Source organism: Mustelus asterias, chromosome 10, assembly GCF_964213995.1.
Source record: "Mustelus asterias chromosome 10, sMusAst1.hap1.1, whole genome shotgun sequence".
Taxonomy (NCBI): Eukaryota; Metazoa; Chordata; class Chondrichthyes; order Carcharhiniformes; family Triakidae; genus Mustelus; species Mustelus asterias.
Window position 1 is genome coordinate 120,582,268 of NC_135810.1, and position 23,945 is coordinate 120,606,212.

Here is a 23,945-nt window from a genome sequence, read left to right on the forward strand (position 1 = left end):
ATGAAATAATTAAATTGCTTTCCTTCACTCCCTGTCATAGTCATATCCTTGAATGCTATGATATTTCAAGTACTCATCCAAATAATGTTTAACGGTTGTAAGGATTCCAGCCTCCACTACATTCCGAGGCAGTGCATTCCAGATTCCCACGACCCTCGGAGTTAAATTTGTTTTCTCAAAATACCATCTGAATCTCCTGCTCCTTACCCTAAAACTGCCCTCTTGTGATTACATTTTCAACCAAGGGGAACAGCCGGGTCCTATTCACCTCATCCAAACCCCTCAATCTTATACACCTCAATCATGTCCCTTCTCAGCCTTCTCTGCTCTAAAGAAAGCAATCCAGGCCTATCCAGTTTCTCCTTATAGCTCAAATGCTCCATCCCAGGCAACATCCTGGTGAATCTCCTCTGTACCCCCTCTAGTGCAATCACATCCTTCCTATAGTGAGGTGACCAGAACTGCACACAGTACTTCAGCTGTGGCCTAACCAACATTCTGCACAACTCCAACATTACCTCCTTGCTGTTATACTCTATGTCACAGCTGATAAAAACAAGTGCCCTATATGCTTTCTTATCTACCCTACTCAGCTGCTGTGCCACCTTTAGGGGTCTGTGAATAAGTACCCCATCTGTTCCTCCAAGCTTCCACTGGATACCGGCCTCCAGACAGCCTTTTATCACAGCCCTTTGTGTCCTATTACTAAGCCAGTTTTGGATCCATCTCACTCGGTGTCCCTGAATTCTATGTGCTCCAACCTTCCCAATCAGTCTGCCATGTGGGTATTTGTCAAAGGCTTTGCTAAGATCAATGTAAACGACATCAACGGCACTCCCCTCACCCACACAATCACTTTTTCGAAAAATTCCATCAAATTTGTTAGGCATGACCTCCCTCTGACAAAGCCACTCTGACTATCTCTAATTAACCCATAATTTTCCAAGTGAAGATTCATTCTCTCCATCAGAACTTTCTCTAACAGTTTCCCTACCATTGGCTTGGGACTCACCAATCTGTAATTCCCTGGTTCATCGCTACCACCCTTCTTGAAATGTGGAACCACATTAGTCCTGTGGCCAGAGAAGAATTAGAAATTTGCATCAGAGCCCCTGCAATTTCCTGCCTCGCCTTCTACAGCAGTCCGTGACCTCCAAAATAAGTTACATTCTTCTTCTTGGACTGAATTTAAACTACTGGGACATTCAAGCAATGACACATCACTGCTGTGAACAACATCCAGGACCGCATGGAGGTAATGCATGGGTCAGGTTGACTACGACTTTCCCCTCACAGACGGCGTAGGGAAAACAGCTAATGGAGGGCTTCTGTTACAATGGAAGTGTGTCAGTATCTTGTGGAGAGTAGTAAAGATAACTGGAAGGCTGGGGTGGTGGAAAGAGTGGTAGGATGGAGCAGAAAATGTTCCAACCTTGGTGATTTTTTTTCCTTTAAAAAAAATGCTTTGACGTCCCATTGAACATCGATCTGTTGTCAACTTCAAATAATATTTTTTGGGGAACAGAAACTTGCGCCAATTTGAGTGGGAAAAAAAGGTATTAGTACTTTGAAATGTTGCAATTAAATCTGCACGCTTACACGCCTGAATAAATTAGGATGGTAACAATGCTTCAGCGTTGAATAAAAACTCCTGTTACTCAGCACCGCGGATCATCTATTTCAACTATTGGAATTACTGTCATAAAAGAACTAGCAATTTAAAGTGAAGTAGTATCCAATGGACCTTGAGAACTTGATAAAACTCAGCTGAACAGCCACATGAGGATTCTACTCTGCAAGCGTTGTTATAGACAGCCTGCCTCAGGGATCTCACAGATAGCAACATAGAAACTAGAAGCAGGCATAGGCCATTCGGCCCTTCGAGCCTGCTCCACCATTCATTTTGATCATGGCTGATCATCAAATTCAATATCCTGATCCCACCCTTCCCCCATACCTCTTGATCCTTTTAGCCCCAAGAGCTATATCTAATTTCTTTTTGAAATCAGACAACGTTTTGGCCTCAACTACAGGGTTAGACAGGGTAAATTCAGAAAGAATGCTTCCAATGGTGGGAGCGTCCAGAACTAGAGGTCACAGTTTGAGGATAAGACCTTTTAGGACTGAGGTGAGGAGAAATTTCTTCACTCAGAGATTGGTGAATGTGTGGAATTCACTACCACAGAAAGTCCAACAGGCTTATTTATTCACCAAATAAACCTGTTGGACTTTAACCTGGTGTTGTGAGACTTCTTACTGTGTTCACCCCAGTCCAATGCCGACATCTCCACATCATGACTACGGTGGAAACCCAAGCAGACACAGGGAGAATGTGCAAACTTCATACAGACAGTGACCCAAGCCGGGAATCAAACCGAAGTCCCTGGAGCTGTGAAGCAGCAGTGCTAACCACTATTTAATTAGAGGTTAGATATTGCATTGTTCCATTTAACTTTTAACTATTGGGATATTCAAGCAAAGACAGATTCTTTTTTGTTTAATTAAATAGAATATACTATTAAATAGAATATACTATTCAACAAAAGGTCATGCCATCAAGGACCAAAACTTTCAAGACAATCAAATCCGAATGAAAAAGTACTTGAAACAGAAACAAAAATCTTTAAAACAGAGAAAAGCCAAGATGGACCTCTGGACTCTAAATGATAAGAGCCAGGAAAGAGCATGTCTGTCTTCATTAAAAACATCCTTCCATTTAAGAATAATATACAGAGATTATTATATGGGTCTAGCACAATGTTACTTTAAACTAAATGTCAACAGGTTCCTCACAGCTCACATATCACTTATAAATGATCTGATAGAAATCACTATTAAGCAATATTAAGGATAAAGCTCCTCTGTATTACTTTAACTTAACTAATTTTTTTTCTGGAAAGATGTGCTAATTTATATCTCCAAGACATCTCATCTGACCAGAATAGCTCAACCTACATGTGCATAGTTTGTTGTTTTCAGCGTAGCCAAGGTGTTGAACTGCATCAGTTTAAACAGAACAAGTCAATGAAAGGGGAGTGAGGAATTAAAACAAGGCAATGGATGGGAATATTATGACAGCCTTATGATTTTTAAAAAAATGATTCCACATGAGCTGAAATGGACAACAACACCTCGTAATCAAAAGGTAAAACTGAAAAGAGGAAGTAGATACAAAATAGATGTTGTGAAACACATCCCATGTAGACTCACAAATGGTGGGCAGTTTGTAAAAAGTAACAGGGAGGACACAATATCCGGACTTACTCAAATAATTATTTCGGGTTTTCTGTATCTCGATGTACGATCTGCTTTTGCCTAGTGTGACAATTAAGACAAAACAACAAGCAGGGGTTAAGGAAGAGCACAAAGCTTTGTACTTAAAATGCCACCTCAACAAAAAAAATGTCAAATCTACAAAGCACTCTGTCCTTCACTTTAGTCAGTGAATAGAAGACTAAATTCCCTATTGATCAATACTGAAAATTGTTCTGCATCATTAACAAAGACAACTCATCACATATCAGACTGCAGTGTACTCTGATCCACCAGAGTATTGCTGAGCCTGGTCCCATACTAATCCCTCGTTTAGTCACAAGAACAACCTCTTAAAATTTTAAACTGATGCTTTCCTTTCTCATGATCCTGTACCTCACACCATTCCCAGATGAAAGGGGGGGACAGACTTCGCTGATCCTGCTCTGCCATCAACCACTAGGGAGGTGTGCAGGAGCAAAGACAGAAGCACTTGCATAAACTTAGCACCCTAGAGGCCTCCATTCAGTGGGATTACTTCAGGGGTGAGGTGGTCATAGCTTGCGGCAAGCAAAACGTTTTGGCTCCACTCAGCATCTTTGACAATGGCAGGCAGGGATAAGGAAATAGTCGGGTGAGCCATCAAAAACCATTCTGAAACACATCTTGTAGGAACACCAATGCACCAAAATATTTATAGTCATGATAGAATTCATACAAGATACAAAGGGAAAAATATTTGACTATAGCTAGATATGAAAAAAACGCACACAAAATATGTAGCCAACATTTGCAACCCAATACAAAAAAAGTCAGTGGAAAAAAGTAGATGCTAGTTTCTAAAATGTGGGACCCAATGATAAAATTCATGAATTTACAACATTGGAGATATCTAGTTTCTAAACCAACGTCTAACGGAGTGTAACACAAAGTTAATCTGTGTGTTAGTTTAAAAATTAAAAAGCATGCATTTTACCTATTGAAACCTTTGCAATCTGAAAATTTAGCACATTGCTTGAAAACATAGAAACCCTACAGTGCAGAAACAGGCCATTCGGCCCATCGCGTAATGAAAGTTTATTCATTAGTCACAAGTAGGCTTACATTAACACTGCAATGAAGTCACTGTGAAAATCCCCTAGTTGTCACATTCCGGTGCCTGTTCGGGTACACTGAAGGAGAATTTACCATGGCCAATGCACCTAATCAGCATGTCTTTCGGACTGTGGGAGGAAACCGGAGCATCCGGAGGAAGCCCACGCAGACACGGGGAGAACGTGACCCAAGCCGGGAATTGAACCCGGGTCCCTGGGGCTGTGAGGCAGCAGTGCGAACCACTGTGCCACCCATATGGAGTTAGGTTTACTATTAACACATTTAAAGCAAGACATGGAAATTACCGAGCTAGACAAATGAAAACCAAAATTAAAAATCCACTCCCAAGGATGAAAGGGACAGATTTTTGTAAATACTCAGCAGGTCAGGCAGCGTCTGTGGAAAGAGAATGAGTTAATACTTTAAGTGCGTGTTCTACCAAAAAGTCTGTTTCTCTCTGCATATATACCACCAGATCTGCTGCATATTTCCATCATTTTCTGTTTTATTTCAGGTTTCTAGTAGTCTCAATATTTGCTTTTATGTCTGACAATGGGAATTCCAGCTAACTGTGTCTTTGATTAGAGACCTACATGCAAAGCTTGGTGGCTCGGCTAAAATTTTAATAAAGCAGTCCAACAGATGAGGCAAGGATTCAAAGCACATTGTAGAATTAAGAAATGTACAGGAAATTTGTTGGAAAATACTATACACTATCTCTCGATCAGAAAATAAGATGTGGTTAGGGAGCTGGCAGGGAGGGGAGGATGAAACGGCCCATTCCAAGTGTGAAAGTGTGCTGAAGTTACCGAGTTACAAGTTCACCTAATAATGAGTACCGACTGTGGCTTATAGCGACTGAGTCGTCAAAATATCTTTGCAAATCCATTATTACTGTTGGTGATTTTGTGATTGTACTCTTCTCCCGCATAACCCATTCCACCAAAAGGGTAAAGGGTAGCATAACAGCAAATTGCTTATGTATTACTTAATTCAAGTATACACTAAACAAGATTGCATTTTAAGTTATAAAAATACAACTACTACCAGTAGGAATAAACTTTTTGCCCTTTGCTTTCCCTTCCAGTAACTTGAGGCTTTTGCATGGCCTATGTTGCTGCTTTGGGATTTCCTACCCACCAAAGTAAAACACAAGGCAGTTGGGGGGAGGGATGGTGGAATAGAGACACACAGATATAATTACTGTAACTCTAACCTTTTTTCTTTATTATCCCATTTGGCTATTAAATCTGTTCACACTTCAGCTCCACATCTTCTGAAGTCTGACCTTCCTTCCTTACATATCCTGTCATATGCATGTCCAGGCCTCAGAAGATATAATCCAATCCGTCACTTCCCCCAATAAAAAAACCCATAAAAGATAAAGCATTTTGAGAGTTTGTACCATGTGAGATCTGTACGGTGTCACTAGAGGAACCACTCCCACTGCTGCCCTCAGCAAAGGATTGTGCCTCTTCCTTCAGGCTGCCTTCTTGTCCAGACAAGCTACTTCCCTCTGTGACCCTCGAGACCTGCTGAAGAGTTTCACTCACCAGCTGGCGGGTTTGTTCACTCACCATCGTGGCCTGGAAAGCTACAGGCTTTGGTTTAATTAGAACCTGCAATGTAATGAAAAGTATCCTTTATTACTATAGATGCCACAGGATATTAAAACCTAGTAATTAGCAGGAAGACCTGGGAGGTGAAGGAGGATTTTAAACTGAGCAAGTCCTGACAGCCTTATCTCAGTTTCCCACTTTAAAATATTTTACTTCAATTTTCAAACTGGTTCTCTGCACTCAGTATGCATCAGAATACATTGTGCTTAATTTTATCCACTTATTGAAACAACAAAACAAAAAGTGCCTCTTACACTGCCATCCAATATCCCGAATCATTTACCAGACGTGTTCCAAGATCATAACCATCTCTAGAATGATTTGCCGTTCCAAAATGTGGGCAAATTCCCCTTTCTCCATTTACTTTTCTACCAGGCTCTGATATATAGAACCATAGAAAAACTACAGTGTGGAAAGAGGCCATTCAGCCCATCGTGTCTGTGCCAGCCAATGAAAAAAGGAACAAAAAGAAACTAGCTGTTCATTTTAATTTCACTTTCCAGCACCTGGTCCATAGCTTTGCCGGTTCCAGCTCTTCAGATACAGATCCAGGTTCCTTTTAAGTGAGTTGAGTGTTTCTGCCAGAACCACCAACTAAGGCAGTGAGTTCCAACCACCCATCACCCTCTGGATAAAAAATGTTTTTCTCATCTCTCCTCACTCTTTCTACTGATCACCTTAAATCCGTGCGCCCTGGCAATTGACCCCTCCGTTAGGGGAAACAAGTCTTTCCTCTCTACCCTGTCTCGGCCCTCATAATTTTATACACCTCAATTAGGTCACCCCTTAGCCTCCTCTGTTCTAAGGAAAAGAATCCTAGCCTCTCCAATCTCCCCTCATAGCTGCAATCTTCAAATCTGGCAACGTCCCTGTAAATCTCTGCACTCTCTCCAGGTCGTTCCTGTAATGTGACCAGTACGGTACACAAAACTCCAGCTTTTATATTCAATACCTTGCCCAATAATGGAAAGCATTCCATATGCTTTCTTGACCACCATATTTGCCACCTTCAATGACCTACGCACTCCAAGGTCTCACTTCCCCAACCCCTTTCAATATCTTCCTGTTTTGCTTTGTGTTCCCTCCTCAAATGCATTAACTCACATTTAACTTTGGATTGAATTCCATTTTCCACGTCTCTGTCCATTCAACCAAACCATTGGTATAAATCTGGAGTCGACAGCGATTCTCTTCACTATCAACTACACAGCCAATTTTTGTGTCATCTGCAAATTTCCCAATCGTGCCATCCACATCATAGTCTAAATCATTAACATATACAGCAATCAGCAAGAGCCCCAAGACTGAGCCCCGGTGGAACACCACTTGTGTATGGTTAAGACAGCAGCTTTCTCCCCACTGATCGAATGGATACCTGCCATCAAGCAAATGTTACCCTGACCTAGCTGCACAACTGCAATTCGGGAATGAACATCCCATTGCTGTTCGAGTATCTGTTCCAATAGCTCACTCACTATCACTGACCCAAGGAGGTAGCTCAGCAACATCAAAGTCTCATTCTTTCCCATACATTGACGAACATCCAAATTCCTCTCTTTGTTTTACCAACAGCAAGCCTCGGTCTGGAAATATTAGGTTAACTGGGCTGTATTCACTGCAGTTTAGAAGAATAAGAGGGGATCTCATAGAACGAAACATAAAATTCTGACAGGGCTGGATAGATCAGATGCTTGGATGATGTTTCCCCTGGCTTGAGAGTCTGGAACAAGGGGTCACTGACTCAGGATAGGGGGAGGCCTTTTAGGACTGAGTTAAAGAGAAACCTCTTCACTCAGAGGGTGGCGAACTTGTGGAATAACACAGAAGGCTAGGGAGACCAAGTCACTGAATATATTTAAGGAGGAAATAGATTTCTTGACACTAAAGACATCAAGGGGTAAGGGGAGAGAGCTGGAGTATCATAGAATCCTTACAGTGCAGAGGAAGGCAATTCGGCCCATCGAGCCTGCACTGACAACAATCCCACCCAGGCCCCACCCCATATAGTTACCCTGCTAATCCCCCTGACACTAATGGGCAATTTATCATGACCAATCCACCGAACTCGCACATCTTTGGACTGTGGGAGGAAACCGGAGCACCCGGTGGAAACCCATGCAGACATGGAGAATGTGCAAACTCCACACAGACAGTGACCCAAGCCGGGAGTCGAACCTGGGTCCCTGGCGCTCTGAGGCAGCAGTGCTAACCCCTGTGCCACCGTGTATGGCATTGAGATAAGAGGGTCAGCCATGATAATCCAGAATGCCGAAGCAGCTTGAGGGGTCGAGTGGCATATTCCTGCTCCTATTTACTATGTTTGGTAACTCGCTGATAAAAACTCATCACTAATGCTGACATAATCAGTGAAGGAAAACAAGTAGACGACATAGATGATGCTTGGGACAGCTGCATGAAAAATAAAGACTGCATTCCTGCTTTCACCGGGAACATTTGCATGTACAGGGGAGGGGAAAGAGAGAGAAGCAGGGAGTAAGGAAGAGAAGAAACCTTAGGTTTTAACTCAAAACTTTTAGCTGGGCGCAAGTGGGGCCAAGCAGGGAACCTGGACTGCAGATGTGGTGCACCCCAATTAATGACTCACATCACTGAAGTCTGTCCCCTGACAAAACTCAGCAGTGGGCTCGGAGAGCTCCATGTAGCCACTGCAGATGTTGATGCCTGGCTTGGTGATTACTACACAGGCTAAAAAATAAACTCAATAAAGGAAATCCATCCTGCACACTAAAACTTGGTCACCTTCTGACATGTAAAAATCAACTTATATAGTCAAAGCTTCCCAGTGAAGAATGGTAACAAAATGGAGATCATGTGCGACAACAGATGTCGTTAAATATCACAGTTTCACAAAAAACATGCTTACGGACACATATGTCAATACTCTTAGGGATGAAAAGTAAGTGTGAATGTCAGAGAGTAAGGAATGGTGATAGTGTGCAACTCAGATAGGATCTGAGAATGACCAGATTGAGAGAGAGAGAGTTAATAATTTCAGCTGTCACCCTTCATTTTCCACTTTTTATTTCTGCAGCTTTAGAACCCACTCACCTGCGTTTTCCCTTGCTGTCCGTAGAGAATTTTGGTGGGGATGATTTTTGTGGTGGGTTGTACTGACGAACCTACCCCTTTTGGCTGAGCCACAATCATTTTAGTGATGGGCCTTGTTGCAGTGATAATTGCTGGTTTTGTCCCTGCAGGTACTGCCTGAATGGTCTTTTCACCCTGGCAGGCAGATTGAAAAAGGAGAAGTGGGGGATAAATAGACAAGTAAATGTTTTGAGGGCTAAAGTACAATTTTTCAACCCAAATTCAGCACACACACAGATCGACACAAAAACGCCTGAAACTTTGTGTCTTTAAAAGTTATTTTGATAAATGTTACGGAAGAAGCTCAATATTTGAAACATGCAAAACTGTCTCAGTGTTGTAATACTTCCTTCAAACACATTTTAGCCCTGCCTCAGTCAAATGCCACAACACAATTTTATGATGTGGTGTCATATTTTGTCCTGAATTACAAAGGTCTCAGTAGCATCACATGTCTTCAACCATGTCTTAGTTCACTTGCTGCTGAAACACTCGTTCATGCTTGTTACCTATATTGACTAATTAACACATTCCTGGCTATCCTCCCATGTTCCTCCTTTGTAACCGAGACATCATCCAAATCTCTGCAGCCTGGATCTTTACTTGTGCAGAGTCCCATTCACCTGTCACCCCTTTGCTTGCTTGACCCACATTGCCTCCCAGTTAAGCAAAGCCTTGCTTTCAGATCTCTTCACAGCTTCCCCCTCCCTATTTCTGTAATCTCCTACAACCCTGCAAAACTTTACGTTTCTCCATTTCTGGTGGCTGCCCCTTCAGTTGCCTGGGCCCTAAACTTTGGAATTCCATGCCTAAACCTCTCCAACTCTCTTTCACACTTCCTTCTTTTAAGAAGCTCCTTAAAACTTATCTCTTTGACCAAACTTTTGGTCACCTGCCTTAATAGCAACTTATTTGGCTTGGTGTTATATTTTGTTTTATATTATCCCTATGAAGCACTTTGAAGTGTTTTACTATATTAAAGCCACTACATTAGTACAAGTTACTATGATTTTTTTTATTCATTCGTGGGACATGTGCGTCGCTGGCTGGCCAGCATTTGTTGCCCATCCCTAGTTGCCCTTGAGAAGGTGGGGGTGGTGGTGGTGACCATATAATTGTTCTAGAAATGAGATATCATCTATATATTAAGTCCAGTTTCCAAGCAAATTTATATATTTTTCATTATGAACTCCCAAATTATCTTTTCCTCTCTTTACTGGATCAGTGTCCACCCCAAACCATCCAGACAAATAAACATAACCTATATCTTTTAAAGCAGTCACTTGGGGATGCACAACACTAGTTCGAATGACTTATTACCCACTCATCTATTTTTCCCATCCCCTTTTTTGCTCAGGGTTAAAACAAGGAGTCAGTGATGCTGGGGAATCATTGGTGCACATCCATATCCAACCATCTTCTGCTGCAACTAAACGCTTTTGCTGGTGTGTATACTTTCCCCATTTCCTAATTTTGCGATATCTGAAATTTTTCAGTGACCTTCACCTGGGGATCAAACAGCAGTTGAATGGAGGGTGGAAGCTTGAAATTTTATGTCTGCAGGTTAACCGTGAACTTACCCCAGCATTCAACAACGTTGTGACTACGTTTTTACCCGGAATGCCCTGGATGGTTGTTCCCTTTCCTGCGGTCTTCTGCACAACAATGACATTTGGCTTTGACGTCATAGACGTCATTGGGATAGTAGTTATTTTTGTTGTTGTTCCTAGAGGAAATGCATTAAAATGGATCAATACAATTGAGATTAGGCTAACTGGAATATGAGCACGAAATCAATGACCTGCATGCATTTATGCCCAAGGTTCGTTACAATCCGAAAGATGTGCTGGCTAGATGCCTGGGCCATGTTAAATTCGCCCTCAGTGTACCTGAACAGGCGCCGGAGTATGGTGACTAGGGGATTTTCACACTAACTTCATTGCAGTGTTAACGTACGCCTACTTGTGACACTAGTGAACAAACTTTAAACTTGAGAATGACAAACAGAGCAAGTAAGAGATTTAAAATAAAAGTAGTTATAAAACAAAGTACACTGACACGTAAACCATCTGATAGTTATTGTTCCCACACTTTAAGGCTAAGAAGAAAAAGAATTAAAAATAATAAATAAGGCGAGGGGAGTGATGTACTCTATATATAGAACATGGTGTGCTTCCATGCTGTAAATACTTTGTAATTCTAAGAATCTGAGCATAATTTGAACACTAATCAAGGGGCCACATGCTTCATTTCATCACGTGGAGATGCCGGCGTTGGACTGGGGTAAATACAGTAAGAAGTCTCACAACACCAGGTTAAAGTCCAACAGGTTTATTTGATGAAATAAACCTGTTGGCTTACCTGATGAAGGAGCAGCGCTCCGAAAGCTAGTGTCTTTTGCTACCAAATAAACCTGTTGGACTTTAACCTAGTGTTGTGAGATGTCTTACTCATTTCATCACAGCAGACTGACAGGAAAAGGTCCAATATCACACCCTAATTAATTTAATTGCAAACAATTCCCTATTAATCTCATATTCCCTCCTTCTCTTTTACAAGTTCAGTGATATCTTGCACTATGAACTGTGTCCCCTCTCAAAGGTGACCCACTTTTCGTTCAAAGAAAAAGGTCATCTGTTAGGATGAGAAAGTCCACCAAGAGAAATTGCATTCCCAAGCCTTTCCTCAACTAATTTTCACTTCCTTCCCTCTCCTCAAGTTCCTGCGGATCACAAAGGCAAAGACTGGCGTAAGTATACAAATGAGACATGGGCCTGACATTAATCTTAAATTGACAGTCGTGGAAAGGACTTTAAAAATAAGATCGTCAGAAAACTGCCAAGGGTGAGAAGATGTACTGAGGCGTTGACTACATAATTGTAGTTGCACATTTAAAGTCAATAGTTTTACCAAATGAACCAACACTTCCTGCATGAATCGATTTAATTAATTTTAGAACAATTTATCTACCGAGGCAGGAGACTTGGGCTCCAGAAAAAACAATTCCTTAGGATTTAAATATTGGGCTTAAAACGTTCCATTACCGCAGAGCTGCAGGATGGATGAAGTGTATACAAAAATATCAAAGCAACAGAATTCTAAATCCTAGCCAAGTGACTTTGCTATTCTTTAGGAAATTTTCATTGTTAGGGTCAGTTGTACAAGTGAACACTAACCAGACATGATACTGCTGCTGATAATCTTTCCTCCGAGGGATGTGGCTAGTGACTTTGGTACTACAGTGATGATACTTCCACTCGTAGTTTTCATGTAGGTAGTAGATCCTGTAGATGCTGCCATACGGGCACTGATGGTAGGATTCAATGTAGGACGTGTGTAGGTAGTTTGGGTACCTGGTACATTCGAAGAGACACTTCTTTTAAATAATGAGCTGCATCACAATTCAACATGCAACTAATTTTGACAAAAATAGGAAATGCCATTCCCTCTCAAAATACAAGAACAGAACCACTGATGAAATAATCTTTACATGCTTTTTAATATTCTGCTATGCCAAGGCTTACCTGTTGGTGTGGTAACCAACTTGGTTGTCATGATGGCGCCATTGCTGCTAACCACCATGATGGGCGAAGTGCTGGTACTGGGCATCGTAACTGGTTTTGGCAGGATTTTACTCGGCTGCATCTGCTGAGTTATAATCTTGACGCCTATCAAAAATGTAAGCTACAATTAAGGTCGTCAGTGATGGTTTAATATAACATCATTCCTATCCCTAAGAAAAATACAGCTTTAACAGCGACCTGCATTGCAGTATGAAGTATTGATCTGTTGAAAAGGATCAATGCGTAGAACAAAAGTACATTTTAAAAGATAATCTGACAAATTGAGTACAGCAAGGAGACAAGAGATTGCTATTCCCCAACCTATAGCATCTGGACAGTTAAACAATAGGAAAGCTAATAGGATATGGCAAAAGCCACTGGACAAATGGCCAAAGCATTTGCCTACAGTTCCTGTCAGTTTTCTCCCCATCCACTGGTGCTTTAAATTTATGATGTGGAAATGCCGGCGTTGGACTGGGGTGGGCACAGCAAGTAGTCTCACAACACCAGGTTAAAGTCCAACGGGTTTATTTGGTAGCACGAGCTTTCGGAGCGTTGCTCCTTGATTCACCTAATGAAAGGGCAATGTTCCAAAAGCTCATGCTACCAAATAAACCTGTTGGACTTTAACCAGGGCTTTAAATTTAAGAAGCATTTTGTCCTGAAATACCAGTGTTCTGCCACCCTTAGACAGCTTACATTGAAGCACGTGTCGCAGACAACACAAAGGTTGGTGGATTTGCAGATAGCGATGAGGACCATCAGAGGATACAGCAGGATATAGATCAGTTGGAGACTTGGGCGGAGAGATGGCAGATGGAGTTTAATCCGGACAAATGTGAGGTAATGCATTTTGGAAGGTCTAATACAAATAGGAAATATACAGTAAATGGCAAAACCCTTAAGAATATTGATAGGCAAAGGGATCTGGGTGTACAGGTACACAGGTCACTGAAAGTGGCAATGCAGGTGGAGAAGGTAATCAAGAAGGCATATGGCATGCTTGCCTTCATCGGCCGGGGCATTGAGTTTAAAAATTGGCAAGTCATGTTGCAGCTTTATAGAACCTTAGTTAGGCCGCACTTGGAATATAGTGTTTAATTCTGGTCGCCACACTACCAGAAGGATGTGGAGGTTTTGGGGAGGGTACAGAAAAGATTTACCAGGACGTTGCCTGGTATGGAGGGCATTAGCTATGAGGAGAAGTTGGAGAAACTTGGTTTGTTCTCACTGGAACAACGGAGGTTGAGGAGTGACCTGGTAGAAGTCTACAAGATTATGAGAGGCATGGACAGAGTGGATAGTCAGAAGCTTTTTCCCTGGTGGAAGAGTCAATTACTAGGGGGCACAGGTTTAAGGTGCGAGGGGCAAGGTTTAAAGGAGACGTACGAGGCAGATATTTTTACAAAGGGAGTAGTGGGTGCCTGGAACTCGTTGCCGGGGGAGATAGTGGAAGCGGATACGGTAGTGACTTTTAAGGGGCGTCTTGACAAATACATGAATAGGATGGGAATAGAGGGATATGGTCGCCGGAAGGGTAGGGGGTTTTAGTTAAGTCGGGCAGCATGGTCGGTGCAGGGTTGGAGGACCGAAGGGCCTGTTCCTATGCTGTAATTTTCTTTGTTCTTTGTTTCCAGCTGACTACAGACATGCCAAGGCTCAGTTGATGACATCACTTAAAACTAAGATTTTGAATGTGGAGCACATACAACTATACAAGCTATTAACGGTAACCATCTGGAAACGCCCGCCTGGAAACTCCCTTCACTCGGAGGCCAGAAAACATACTTGAGTAAAATTCATGCAAGCAGCAAAAATATATAGAAGTTATGCATTTGGGATATTTGATATATTGATGATAATCTCTTCTATAAAATAACACAGATGCATAATTGTGTTTTCCTCTGATGACAGCATATAATCATTAACAAATCATCATAATTGGAACAAAAATCTATACTGAAAATAGGATTCTAAGAGGTGCAAGGGAAAAGATCCTCGATACAATGCATAGAGTCGAAGGCGCTGGGCTGGAAAACTCTTTCGCAAGGGGTGGGGGGCCTGTGTAAATCACCATCGCATTTTTCACCATGTGCAAACCCATCACCTCTTATGGCCCGCATGCATGCTTCATTTGTCTCCCACTTCCTCCAATTGTGTGCATCACACCACAGGTAACACACCTCCACTTGCTCCCCGCTCAAGAACCATATTAACATCCTTCAGGCAGGGGACATTACGGGCCAATCAGTATCACTGGCAGAAGGCTGTCCATCAGAAAAGTTCACATAGGAATTTTAATGGAAATATTTTTTAAAAACGTAATGAAAGACTTTACAATGGGGAGTGAACTACATCTGGATTCCCCCATGCTCCAAACCCTGAAAGAACAAACTTGAAGTGTAGTCAGTGTCAGCAGCCAATTTGCACACAGCCGGAACATACAAACAATGAGGCGAATGGCAAATAATTTGCTTTAGTGATGTTGATTAAAGGAAAAATATTGACCAAGATATCAGGGGCAACACTTTGTTCTTCTTTGAAATGGTGCCATGGAATCTTTTATATCCACCTGAGAACGTAGTCCAGGCCTTGGCTCAATGTCTCATCCAACAATGTAGCACGGCCTCGGTACGGCACTGGCATGTAAGCCTAGATTACATGCTCAAGCGTCTGGTCTGAAGTTTGAACCCATGACTAACAAATTCAGAGCCAAGAATTGAACACATTGACATTGGATCATTACCTAATTCTGTTTAAAATTTCAAGGCTAATTCCTCGCTTTTTATTCGCTTATCAGTGTCAGGATCTGTGATACTGAAGTCTTATTTGATACAATCCACATTTGCTGTGCACACCTGAAATAACAACGCCCTCTGGCATCATCTTGGGACCAGGGGCCACAGGACGAACAGCGCTAAAAGGTGCCCTTAGTACTGGATAAATCAAGAAAGAAAGAAGTTGCTTTACTTGCAATTTTGTTCCTCCCCACCTGGTTCAGCGATTCTGCTCCCAGGGTGGGCTTGTGCAGGATTAGTTTCACCAATGCTGGAAGCCCGTTATACCTCAAATAGACTCACCACCACCTTCTCGAGGGCAGCTAGGAATGGGCATTAATTTATTCTTCTTTATTCTTCATGTGATGTGGGTATTGCTGGCAAGGCCAGCATTTGCATCCCACCTCTAATTGCCCTTGAATTGTTTGGCTTGCTCGGCCATTTCAGAGGGTAGTTAAGAGTCAACCACATTGCTGTGGATCTGGAGTTACATGTAGGCCAGGCCAGGCCGGGTAAGGACGACAGATTTCACTCCCTGAAGGACATTAATGAAACAGATGGGTTTTTTGGGTAACCAATGATCGTTTCATGGTCACTATTACTGAAATTAGCTTTCAATTCCCGATTTATTAATTTGAATTTAAATTCCATTAGCTGCCATGGATTTGAACCCATGTTCCCCACAGCATTATCCTGGGCCATCAGAGCATTAGTTCAGGGACATTAATACTACACCACCATCTTCCCAGTGTGGCCTTGCTAGCGACACTCATATCCCACAAACGAATATGGCAGAGTAATTGTCTGTAGAGGGCACCGCAGTCAATCTTATCCTATCTTCACCCAATGACCACACACATGCACTTTCCTACAGGAATAATTGGATAACTATCAGAAAATGTGATAGTTTCAGCTCACTCATTAATTGAAGGGTACTAATGCCAATCTGTCTAAGATGAGCTAACAATGGCTCATGACTAAGGCTAGGAGCTTTGGTCTATATGATTTGGTACCATACTGGGCAGTGCCTTTAACTACCAAGATCAGGGTGCCCAAATTATAGCTCCTAGATCACACACAGCTTGCAAGCCTTGGCAATCTTAATTTCAAAACACAGGTAACATTGACCCTTTTATGCTTATTCACAGTTTTACTACTGAATTTCTTGGGTCTGACAGTTTATGATGGACTGTTGGTAGTGCCCTTGATTTATAAGTAAACCTAAATAACAACACTAGGATGTGTTAGTGCTATTAGCTTAAGATGGCTGCAAATTAATAGGATCAAGCATTTAAGATTTATGGCAATGAGGCTCTATAATCCTCATCTAAACAAGTCCAAAAGATCAATAAGTTTGCCACTGAACCTATTTCAGCTTTGCATTTGCAATTACTTTACGCTGAAACAGCGGGAAAATAGTACTCAAGTCTCCAAGAGGGTGCCATGTTCTCTGACTTATAATGTACTTCCTGCAACAAACTCTGCATTTACCAAAGATGCACACATGGGGCGGGATTCTCCAGCCGCACTCATCTCAAAACCGCCCAAGGTCAATGGACCTTTGCATGGTCCCCCCCCCTCCCCCATCCACAACAATTCCAGTGGCGAGTGGGATGGGAGAATTCCGGCCATAAAGTCTGCAACAGTGGTCACTCCAGGTTAGACATTCAAATGAACTGTTGTTGCTACTGATGGAGAGTATATAACAGGCAACGTTGTGAATTATCATATTTACTCCAAAGCACAGGACAGCATTATAAGTTTGTTAAAGAAGCTAAACTCAATCCTCAAATGGGCGCATGTCACACATCCTGTCCACAAAAGTTAAAAAATCTTGCAAATATAAAGCACAAACCAGAAGAAAATTGATTAACAAAAAATGACTCAAGCTTGTCAACACCGAATCAGAGAAGAAACAACATGCTGCAAACTGATATAGATGTAAACACTCAGGTTACAGACATTGATTTTTTATAAACGCAAAAATAAACACATTTCAGCTGAGATGATGCAACAAAACAGATCATGCATTGAAATTGGTATTTTCATCACCACTGGGTATCTCGCGTTCTCCTCACAAAGAAAATGGATACAAAATCTTTCCTGCATTTTCAACTTACCCGATTCCTGTTTGATTTGAATGGTGGGTTTGACACCAGGTGATGTTTGAGACTGTTGGGACTGTTGTTGTGGAGATTGTGACATTTGCTGCTGCTGTTGCTGTTGTTGCTGTTTGGGAAACTGCGTCAAGATCTGGGTTGGGGAGCCCATAAGTGCTTTGGGGGATTGAAGCCTGGCTGCGGTAACTTTAACTGCAGTACCAGATGCACCTTTCATAAAGACAAAACAATCAGGTTTTTTTTTATATAAAGTGCTCCGACTAAAGTTGTGTCCGGCATCTTGACTTAGGATTCCTTAAAATTACCAACAATATAATATTTGCAATACAAGTTCACTCCCGGGACTTGAACAATTAGTCCAGGTTGTAGAGTATGGAGGAAGCCCTACGCTGTCAGTCTTTCAGATGAGATGTTAAAGCAAGACTTCCCTCTCAGATGAGTGCAAATGTCACTTTTTGAGGAGAACTTAGGAGTTCTCCTCTGAGTCCTGACCAACAGTAATCCCTTAAAGAATATGGCTAAAACAGATTATCTGGCTATCATCTCATCACTGTTTGTGGGATCTTGCTGTGTGAAAATTGCCTGTTGAGTTTATCTACAGTGTAATAGTGGCTACCCTTCAAAAATATTTCATTGACTGTAAAGCGCTGGCGGTGTTTTAAAATTTCAAGTTTATTTTTCTTCTGACCTGCCACATACTACCCGGTAATTCAGAGCGAGAAGAAATCTGATGGACTGTAACTGAAATCATTAAGTCGTCAGTTCACATCACATCAATTTGATTGTGGGAGCCTATCTTAATCATTATGAACAGGGCAGTCCTATTGTGAAAAAGCGAGCAGCATTATCATCCTGAAAAGAAGAGGTTGCAGTGTTTAACACATTTTGCTTGTTGAGAAGAAGATACTGCCTCCAGATTTGGGGATAAATTCAAGATCTTCTAACTCAGATGCGAGAGTGAATAACTCGGGCGAAGTTGACACCTTGCAGGATCTCAATAAACAACCCAAGCTTCATTCTTGTAGTTTACGACATTACTTCAATCTCAAAACTAATTTTAGTTCATAATTCCAGTTCATTAATGTAATTTTCACATATTTAATAATATTCTGCATTGAGATGAAGAGGATTTCTTGAAAGGATGCACAATGATAAAGGCAGATTTCTTAAACCTACGCTTTCTTTCCATTACCTTGGGCTATTGTTGACATCACAACAGAAGATGTTGATGAAATCATAGATGTGGCAGCAGCGGTGATGGACGTGGACGAAGGAGAGGGGGCACTGCCAGCTGTAAAAGGCGGCTGCGTGGCAGTAATGACCACTGGCTGTCTTTGAGTGGCAGTGGTGATAACAGACGTTGGCACAAGCTTGGTGACGGCTGCGTAATTGTGAGACTTGGACAAAATATTAGGTACAAACGTTGAACTTGGCGATGTAGTTACGATTATTACCTATTTTTGAACAAACAGATTTATGTGATTAATTGTGGCAGCTGCTGGAATAATAAAATTCATAACTGCTCATGATTTATTCAATTAATGGAAATACGTAGTTGAAAACAAATTATTTTCACTCACAGGTTATGCCATGAAACACTGAAGACCATCAGTAAAAAAAACACACTGGGGAAATACAGGACCAAAGCAAAATGTGCTCAAAGGAAACATGTTGCCCACAAAGAAAGTTAGTGTCCTTCAGGATGCGGTACGTAAGCTTCCAAAATCCTGTTTTCCAGGACACCTCTGCAATTTTGTTACCAATAGCACCCCCTCCTAGAGACACTGACTTTTACAGCAGTTTGGGCCCTGGTACTGACACTGCCAAGGCGGCAATGGCAATGCCCAGGGGGCATCCCCCCAGCACCCGATCCTCTGGGGGGGGGGGGCCTCAATTGACCCCCGCCCGCTTCACTCCAGCAGGGACAGGCAACCCCACAGGAGTGAAAAATTCCTGGTGGGGGGAGGCTTGCGGACCCGGAGATTTCAGTCCCGGGCCTGCTGATGGCATTTTTAAACAGATTTTGAGGAAGAAGTGACATTAAAAAAAAAACTTCAGTTTAACCAAAGGCCACGGCAGAGTCCTGACTCACCTTCTGAGTAGCTGTGTTTGTTGTTTGGGTGGTGGGTTTGGTAAAAGTAATTTTCACCGGTGACATGTGCGAGGGAATGGAGTTTGCGATGCTCTGCATAATGTTGCTTACTTTCGGGCTGCTTCCCACAGGAACTGCAATCGATTTGGCGACTGGCGTGATCGACTTGGGAACCTCTTTAAGCACCACTGGGGAAGAACTTGATGAATTTGTACGCCTGCGCTTGCGAGGTTTGTCATCTTCATCAGCACAGCTAACGCCTTGGTTTAAAAGGAAGCATCGTCATGAATGAGGTGCAGAAGAAGCAAGTTATTTTCAATGAAATACTTAGTAATTCCTCCAACCCACGTCTGTCAGTTCCACTACTTCTTTGCCCCAATATCCATTTTTCATTTGTGAGCCTAGAGGGGGTGCCAACAAATCTATCATAATGATCAAATCCCAGCATGATCCTGCCATCACCTAGCATTCACACACAGCATTTTCTCAAAAGCAGGGTTCCACAAACAGCAAACAGGTTTGGAATCTATTTCCACTGCTCCATCCCCGCTCTCTTCCCAAGCCCTGCGGCACGGAGGTCAATTCTGGTGTTTCACTGGTGCCCCAGATGAAATCAACTAACCTCAGCTCAGTCCAAGGTTCAAACTCACAATCTTTTGTCACTGCCACAACATCCAGTAATCCAGAGATCCAGGATAGTGCTCTGGGGACCTGGGTTCAAATCCCACCACAGCAGATGGAGGAATTTTAATTCACTAAAAATCTAGAATTAAAAGTATAATGACGACCATGAAACCATTGTCGATTGTCGGAAAAGCCCAGCTGGTTCAATAATATCCTCTGGAAAGGAAACCTGCTGTCCTTACCTGGTCTGACCACTGTATGTGGTTGACTTATAAATGCCCTCTGAAACAGTCTAGCAAATGACTCAGTGGGCCCGATTTTACCAAAACTTCACGCCCGTTTTTGGGCGCGAAATCGCGGTAAAGTTGGGCGTCAGGCCTATACCGCGATCTGCACCCGATTCCAAGCAGATCGCGGCTTTACCAACACCCGATTCAGCCCGCGCCCGAATCGGGCGGCCCGACGATTTAAATGCATTAGCATGCATTTAAATCGACTTAATGAACCGCACGCCCAACCCTACCGCCAAATCCCACTTTACCGTCTTCTGGCCCGATCGCATCCGCGCTGTAAGCGACCTGCAAAATAAAAGTCTGAAGCGGATTTCTATTCTGCAAGGGAACCTCTGAAACCCTCTCTGCCCTTGTGAAGTCACCGTCCTCCTCGATCATCCTTCGTGGACCCCCCCGCTAACCACCCTGGCAGCCCCTCTCCCTCCCCCCCCCACCGGATCAGACCCCCCTGGCGCTGGTCTCCCTACACCATCCTTCCGTTAGCAAGATAAGCTGTATGTTCCTCAGCTAGATCCACGTTGGTCAACACAAAGATGGTCCTTCTGCCTTGTGGGTCCATCTGGCTCACCAAGTCAGTTACAATACTGCGTTCAGCATCTACTGAACCATCTTGGATACAAAGGATAATGAATGGTACTGGTCGATCTTCCTGGTGTTATCAGTACTGTAACATCAGGAATGGCTGCCGACACCAAGGATATAATTTTTTGCATAAGCAAGGCTTACATGCAGAACCCTAATGCCATTATCCTTTGTATCCACGATGGTTCAGTAGATGCTGAACGCAGTATTGTAACCGACGTGGTGAGCCAGATGGACCCATCACGCGCGCGCACGCACGCACGCACACACGCACACCCCCCCCCCCCCCCACAGATGATCTGGGTCAGAGAGTCGCTCTCTCTGCTTTTTTCTCCCTGCCTGGGCGCGCTGCTTTGGATTTTTTTTCGAACTGCGCATGCGCAGTTCAGAGCTCCGATCGGTCTGCCAGCGGTAAGCCCCGCCCACAGCACGAATCGGACCGGAGCCGGCAAAACGCGTATGGGCGTGCTGGAAAGAAGATTCCAGGCTCGGATCTATTTGACGCCCAGATTCGGCACTTAGACTCAAAATGGTAAAATCAAGCCCAGTGTATCTAATTGCTACAAAGACAATAAAAAGGAGTAAAACCAGACAGACCACCCAGCATCGGCCTAGGCACCGGAAACAACAACAGCAAACTCAGCCCTGTCAATCCTGCAAAATCCTCCTTACTAACATCTGATGGGCTTGTGCCAAAGTTGGGAGAGCTGTCTCACAGACTAGTCAAGCAACGGCCTGACTTAGTCACTCTCACAGAATCATTGCTTACAGATAATGCCCCAGATGCCACCATCACCATTCCTAGGTACGTCCTGTCCCACTGGCAGGACAGACTCAGCAGAGGTGGTGGAAGTGTTATACTCTCGGGAGTGAGCTGCCCTACGAATGGTCAACAGCAACTCTGGACCTCATGAAGTCTCATGGCACCTGGTCAAAAATATGCAAGGAACCATTCTGCTGATTACCACGTACCATCCCCCCTCAGCTGATGAATCAGTGCTCCTCTATGTTGAACACCACTTGGAGGGAGCAGAATGCACTTTGGGTGGGGGCAATTCAATGCCCATCACTAAGAGTGGTTTCCGTAGTACCACCACAGACTGAGCTGGCTGGGTCCTAAGGATATAGCTGCTCAACCAGGTCTGCGGCAGGTGATCAGGCAACCAACAAGAGGGAAAAACACACTTGATCTCATCCTCACCAAACCCCCCAGCCTGCGCAAATGCATCTGTCCATGACAGCATCAGTGGGAGTGATCACTGCAGAGTGCTTGTGGAAACAAAGTTCCGTCTTCACATTGAGGATACACTCCTTTTGTTGTGTGGCACTACCACCATGCTAAATGGGATAGACTTCAAATAGATCCAGCAACTCAAGATTGGGCATCCACACGACGCTGTGGACCATCAGCAGTGGCACAATTGTACTTGACCACAATTTTTAACCTCATGGCCCATATCCCCTATTCTACTGTTACTATTAAGCCAGCAGAACAACCCTGTCAATAAAGAGTCTTAGGATAAGGGGTAACAAATTTAAAACAATTGAGGAGAAACTACTTCTCCCAAAGGGTTGTGAATCTGTGGAATTCACTACCCCAAAGTGCGGTGGATGCTGGGACAGTGAGTAAATTTAAGGAGGAGTTAGACAGATTTTTAATTGGTAATGGGTTGAAGGGTTATAGGGAGAAGGCAGGAAAATGGGGATGAGGAGCATATCAGCCATGATCGAATGGCGGAGTGGACTCAATGGGCCGAATGGCCTAATTCTGCTCCTATATCTTATGATCTTATGAGTGCAACAGGGCATGCTAAGAGCAGCACTATGTATACTTAAAAATGAGGTGTCAACCTGATGAAGCTATAACACAGGACAACTTGCATGCCAAACAGCATAAGCAGCAAGTAACAGACAGAGCTAAGCAATCGCACAGCCATCGGATCAGATCCAAGCTCTGTAGTTCTGCCACATCCAGTCGAGAATGATGGTGCACATTAAACAACTCACTGGAGTTGGAGGGTCCACAAATACCCCTATCCTCAATGATGGAGGAGCCCAGCACATCGGTGCAAAAGGCTGAAGCATTTGCAACAATCTTGAGCCAGAAGTGCGGAGTGGATGATCCACCTCGGCCTCCTCCGGAGGTCTCCAGTATCACGGATCTGTCTTCAGCCAACTCGATTCACTCCACGTGACATCGAGAAATGGCTGTGGATACTGGAGCATCATATATACTCTGGTCATTTAAAAATACTGCATAGGTCAACGTACCATAAGCAATTCTGCAGGAAAACCAGAAATTAAGTGTTCTTAAAGCATAACCTGGCCGTTTTCCTTTCATTAACTCAAGGGCCTGCAGTGAATTTCTGGCACTGGTTTTACTTCAGCATTCCAAGGCACATTCCCAGAATACCACAGAGCAGACAACTGGCTCACACTCTCCACAAGGGAAATGGAGAGCACGAAGAGTGTCTTGATGTTATGCTATCTTAAACCCAGCATGCAGCACAGTATTTTCAAACAGACGATCTCTGTAGCTAAGAGTTGGGCACAGATGCTGGCCTGAAATATTAATATTAGCCTGAACAAATGGCACTTACTTTTGACATACACCGTGCTACCGCTCGGCAGTACAACGACATTGGAAGCTGGACTGGCAGGTCTGGGAGATTTGACCGTTGCCACACTCCCGCCAGGTACTGTAGTTGAAGCTGGCGTGGGAGTGGTACTCGTGTAGGAGTAACAGACAATCACTGGAAGAAGAAACATTGCGGTTATTTTTAAACTCAAATAACACCTTTGCTGGAAGTCACTATTATT

General features: G+C 43.1%; 1 protein-coding gene across 22 annotated transcripts in view; it reads right to left on the reverse strand.

Moving 5' to 3' along the window:
- Positions 1-23,945, reverse strand: part of emsy (EMSY transcriptional repressor, BRCA2 interacting) — a 69,540-nt gene that overhangs the window by 26,075 nt on the left and 19,520 nt on the right. For 9 of the 22 annotated variants that reach the window (XM_078222550.1, XM_078222538.1, XM_078222559.1 and 6 more), the window contains 11 exons: positions 23,726-23,878; positions 19,627-19,886; positions 18,727-18,988; positions 17,535-17,744; positions 15,496-15,573; positions 12,599-12,742; positions 12,251-12,427; positions 10,655-10,800; positions 9,036-9,209; positions 5,753-5,966; positions 3,265-3,315 (listed from right to left, as the gene is read on the reverse strand). In XM_078222550.1, the coding sequence (XP_078078676.1) occupies positions 3,265-3,315; positions 5,753-5,966; positions 9,036-9,209; positions 10,655-10,800; positions 12,251-12,427; positions 12,599-12,742; positions 15,496-15,573; positions 17,535-17,744; positions 18,727-18,988; positions 19,627-19,886; positions 23,726-23,878 (1,869 nt within the window). The remainder of the gene's footprint in view (positions 1-3,264; positions 3,316-5,752; positions 5,967-9,035; positions 9,210-10,654; positions 10,801-12,250; positions 12,428-12,598; positions 12,743-15,495; positions 15,574-17,534; positions 17,745-18,726; positions 18,989-19,626; positions 19,887-23,725; positions 23,879-23,945) is intronic. The other 13 variants (XM_078222552.1, XM_078222551.1, XM_078222543.1 and 10 more) reach the window with 6 other exon arrangements.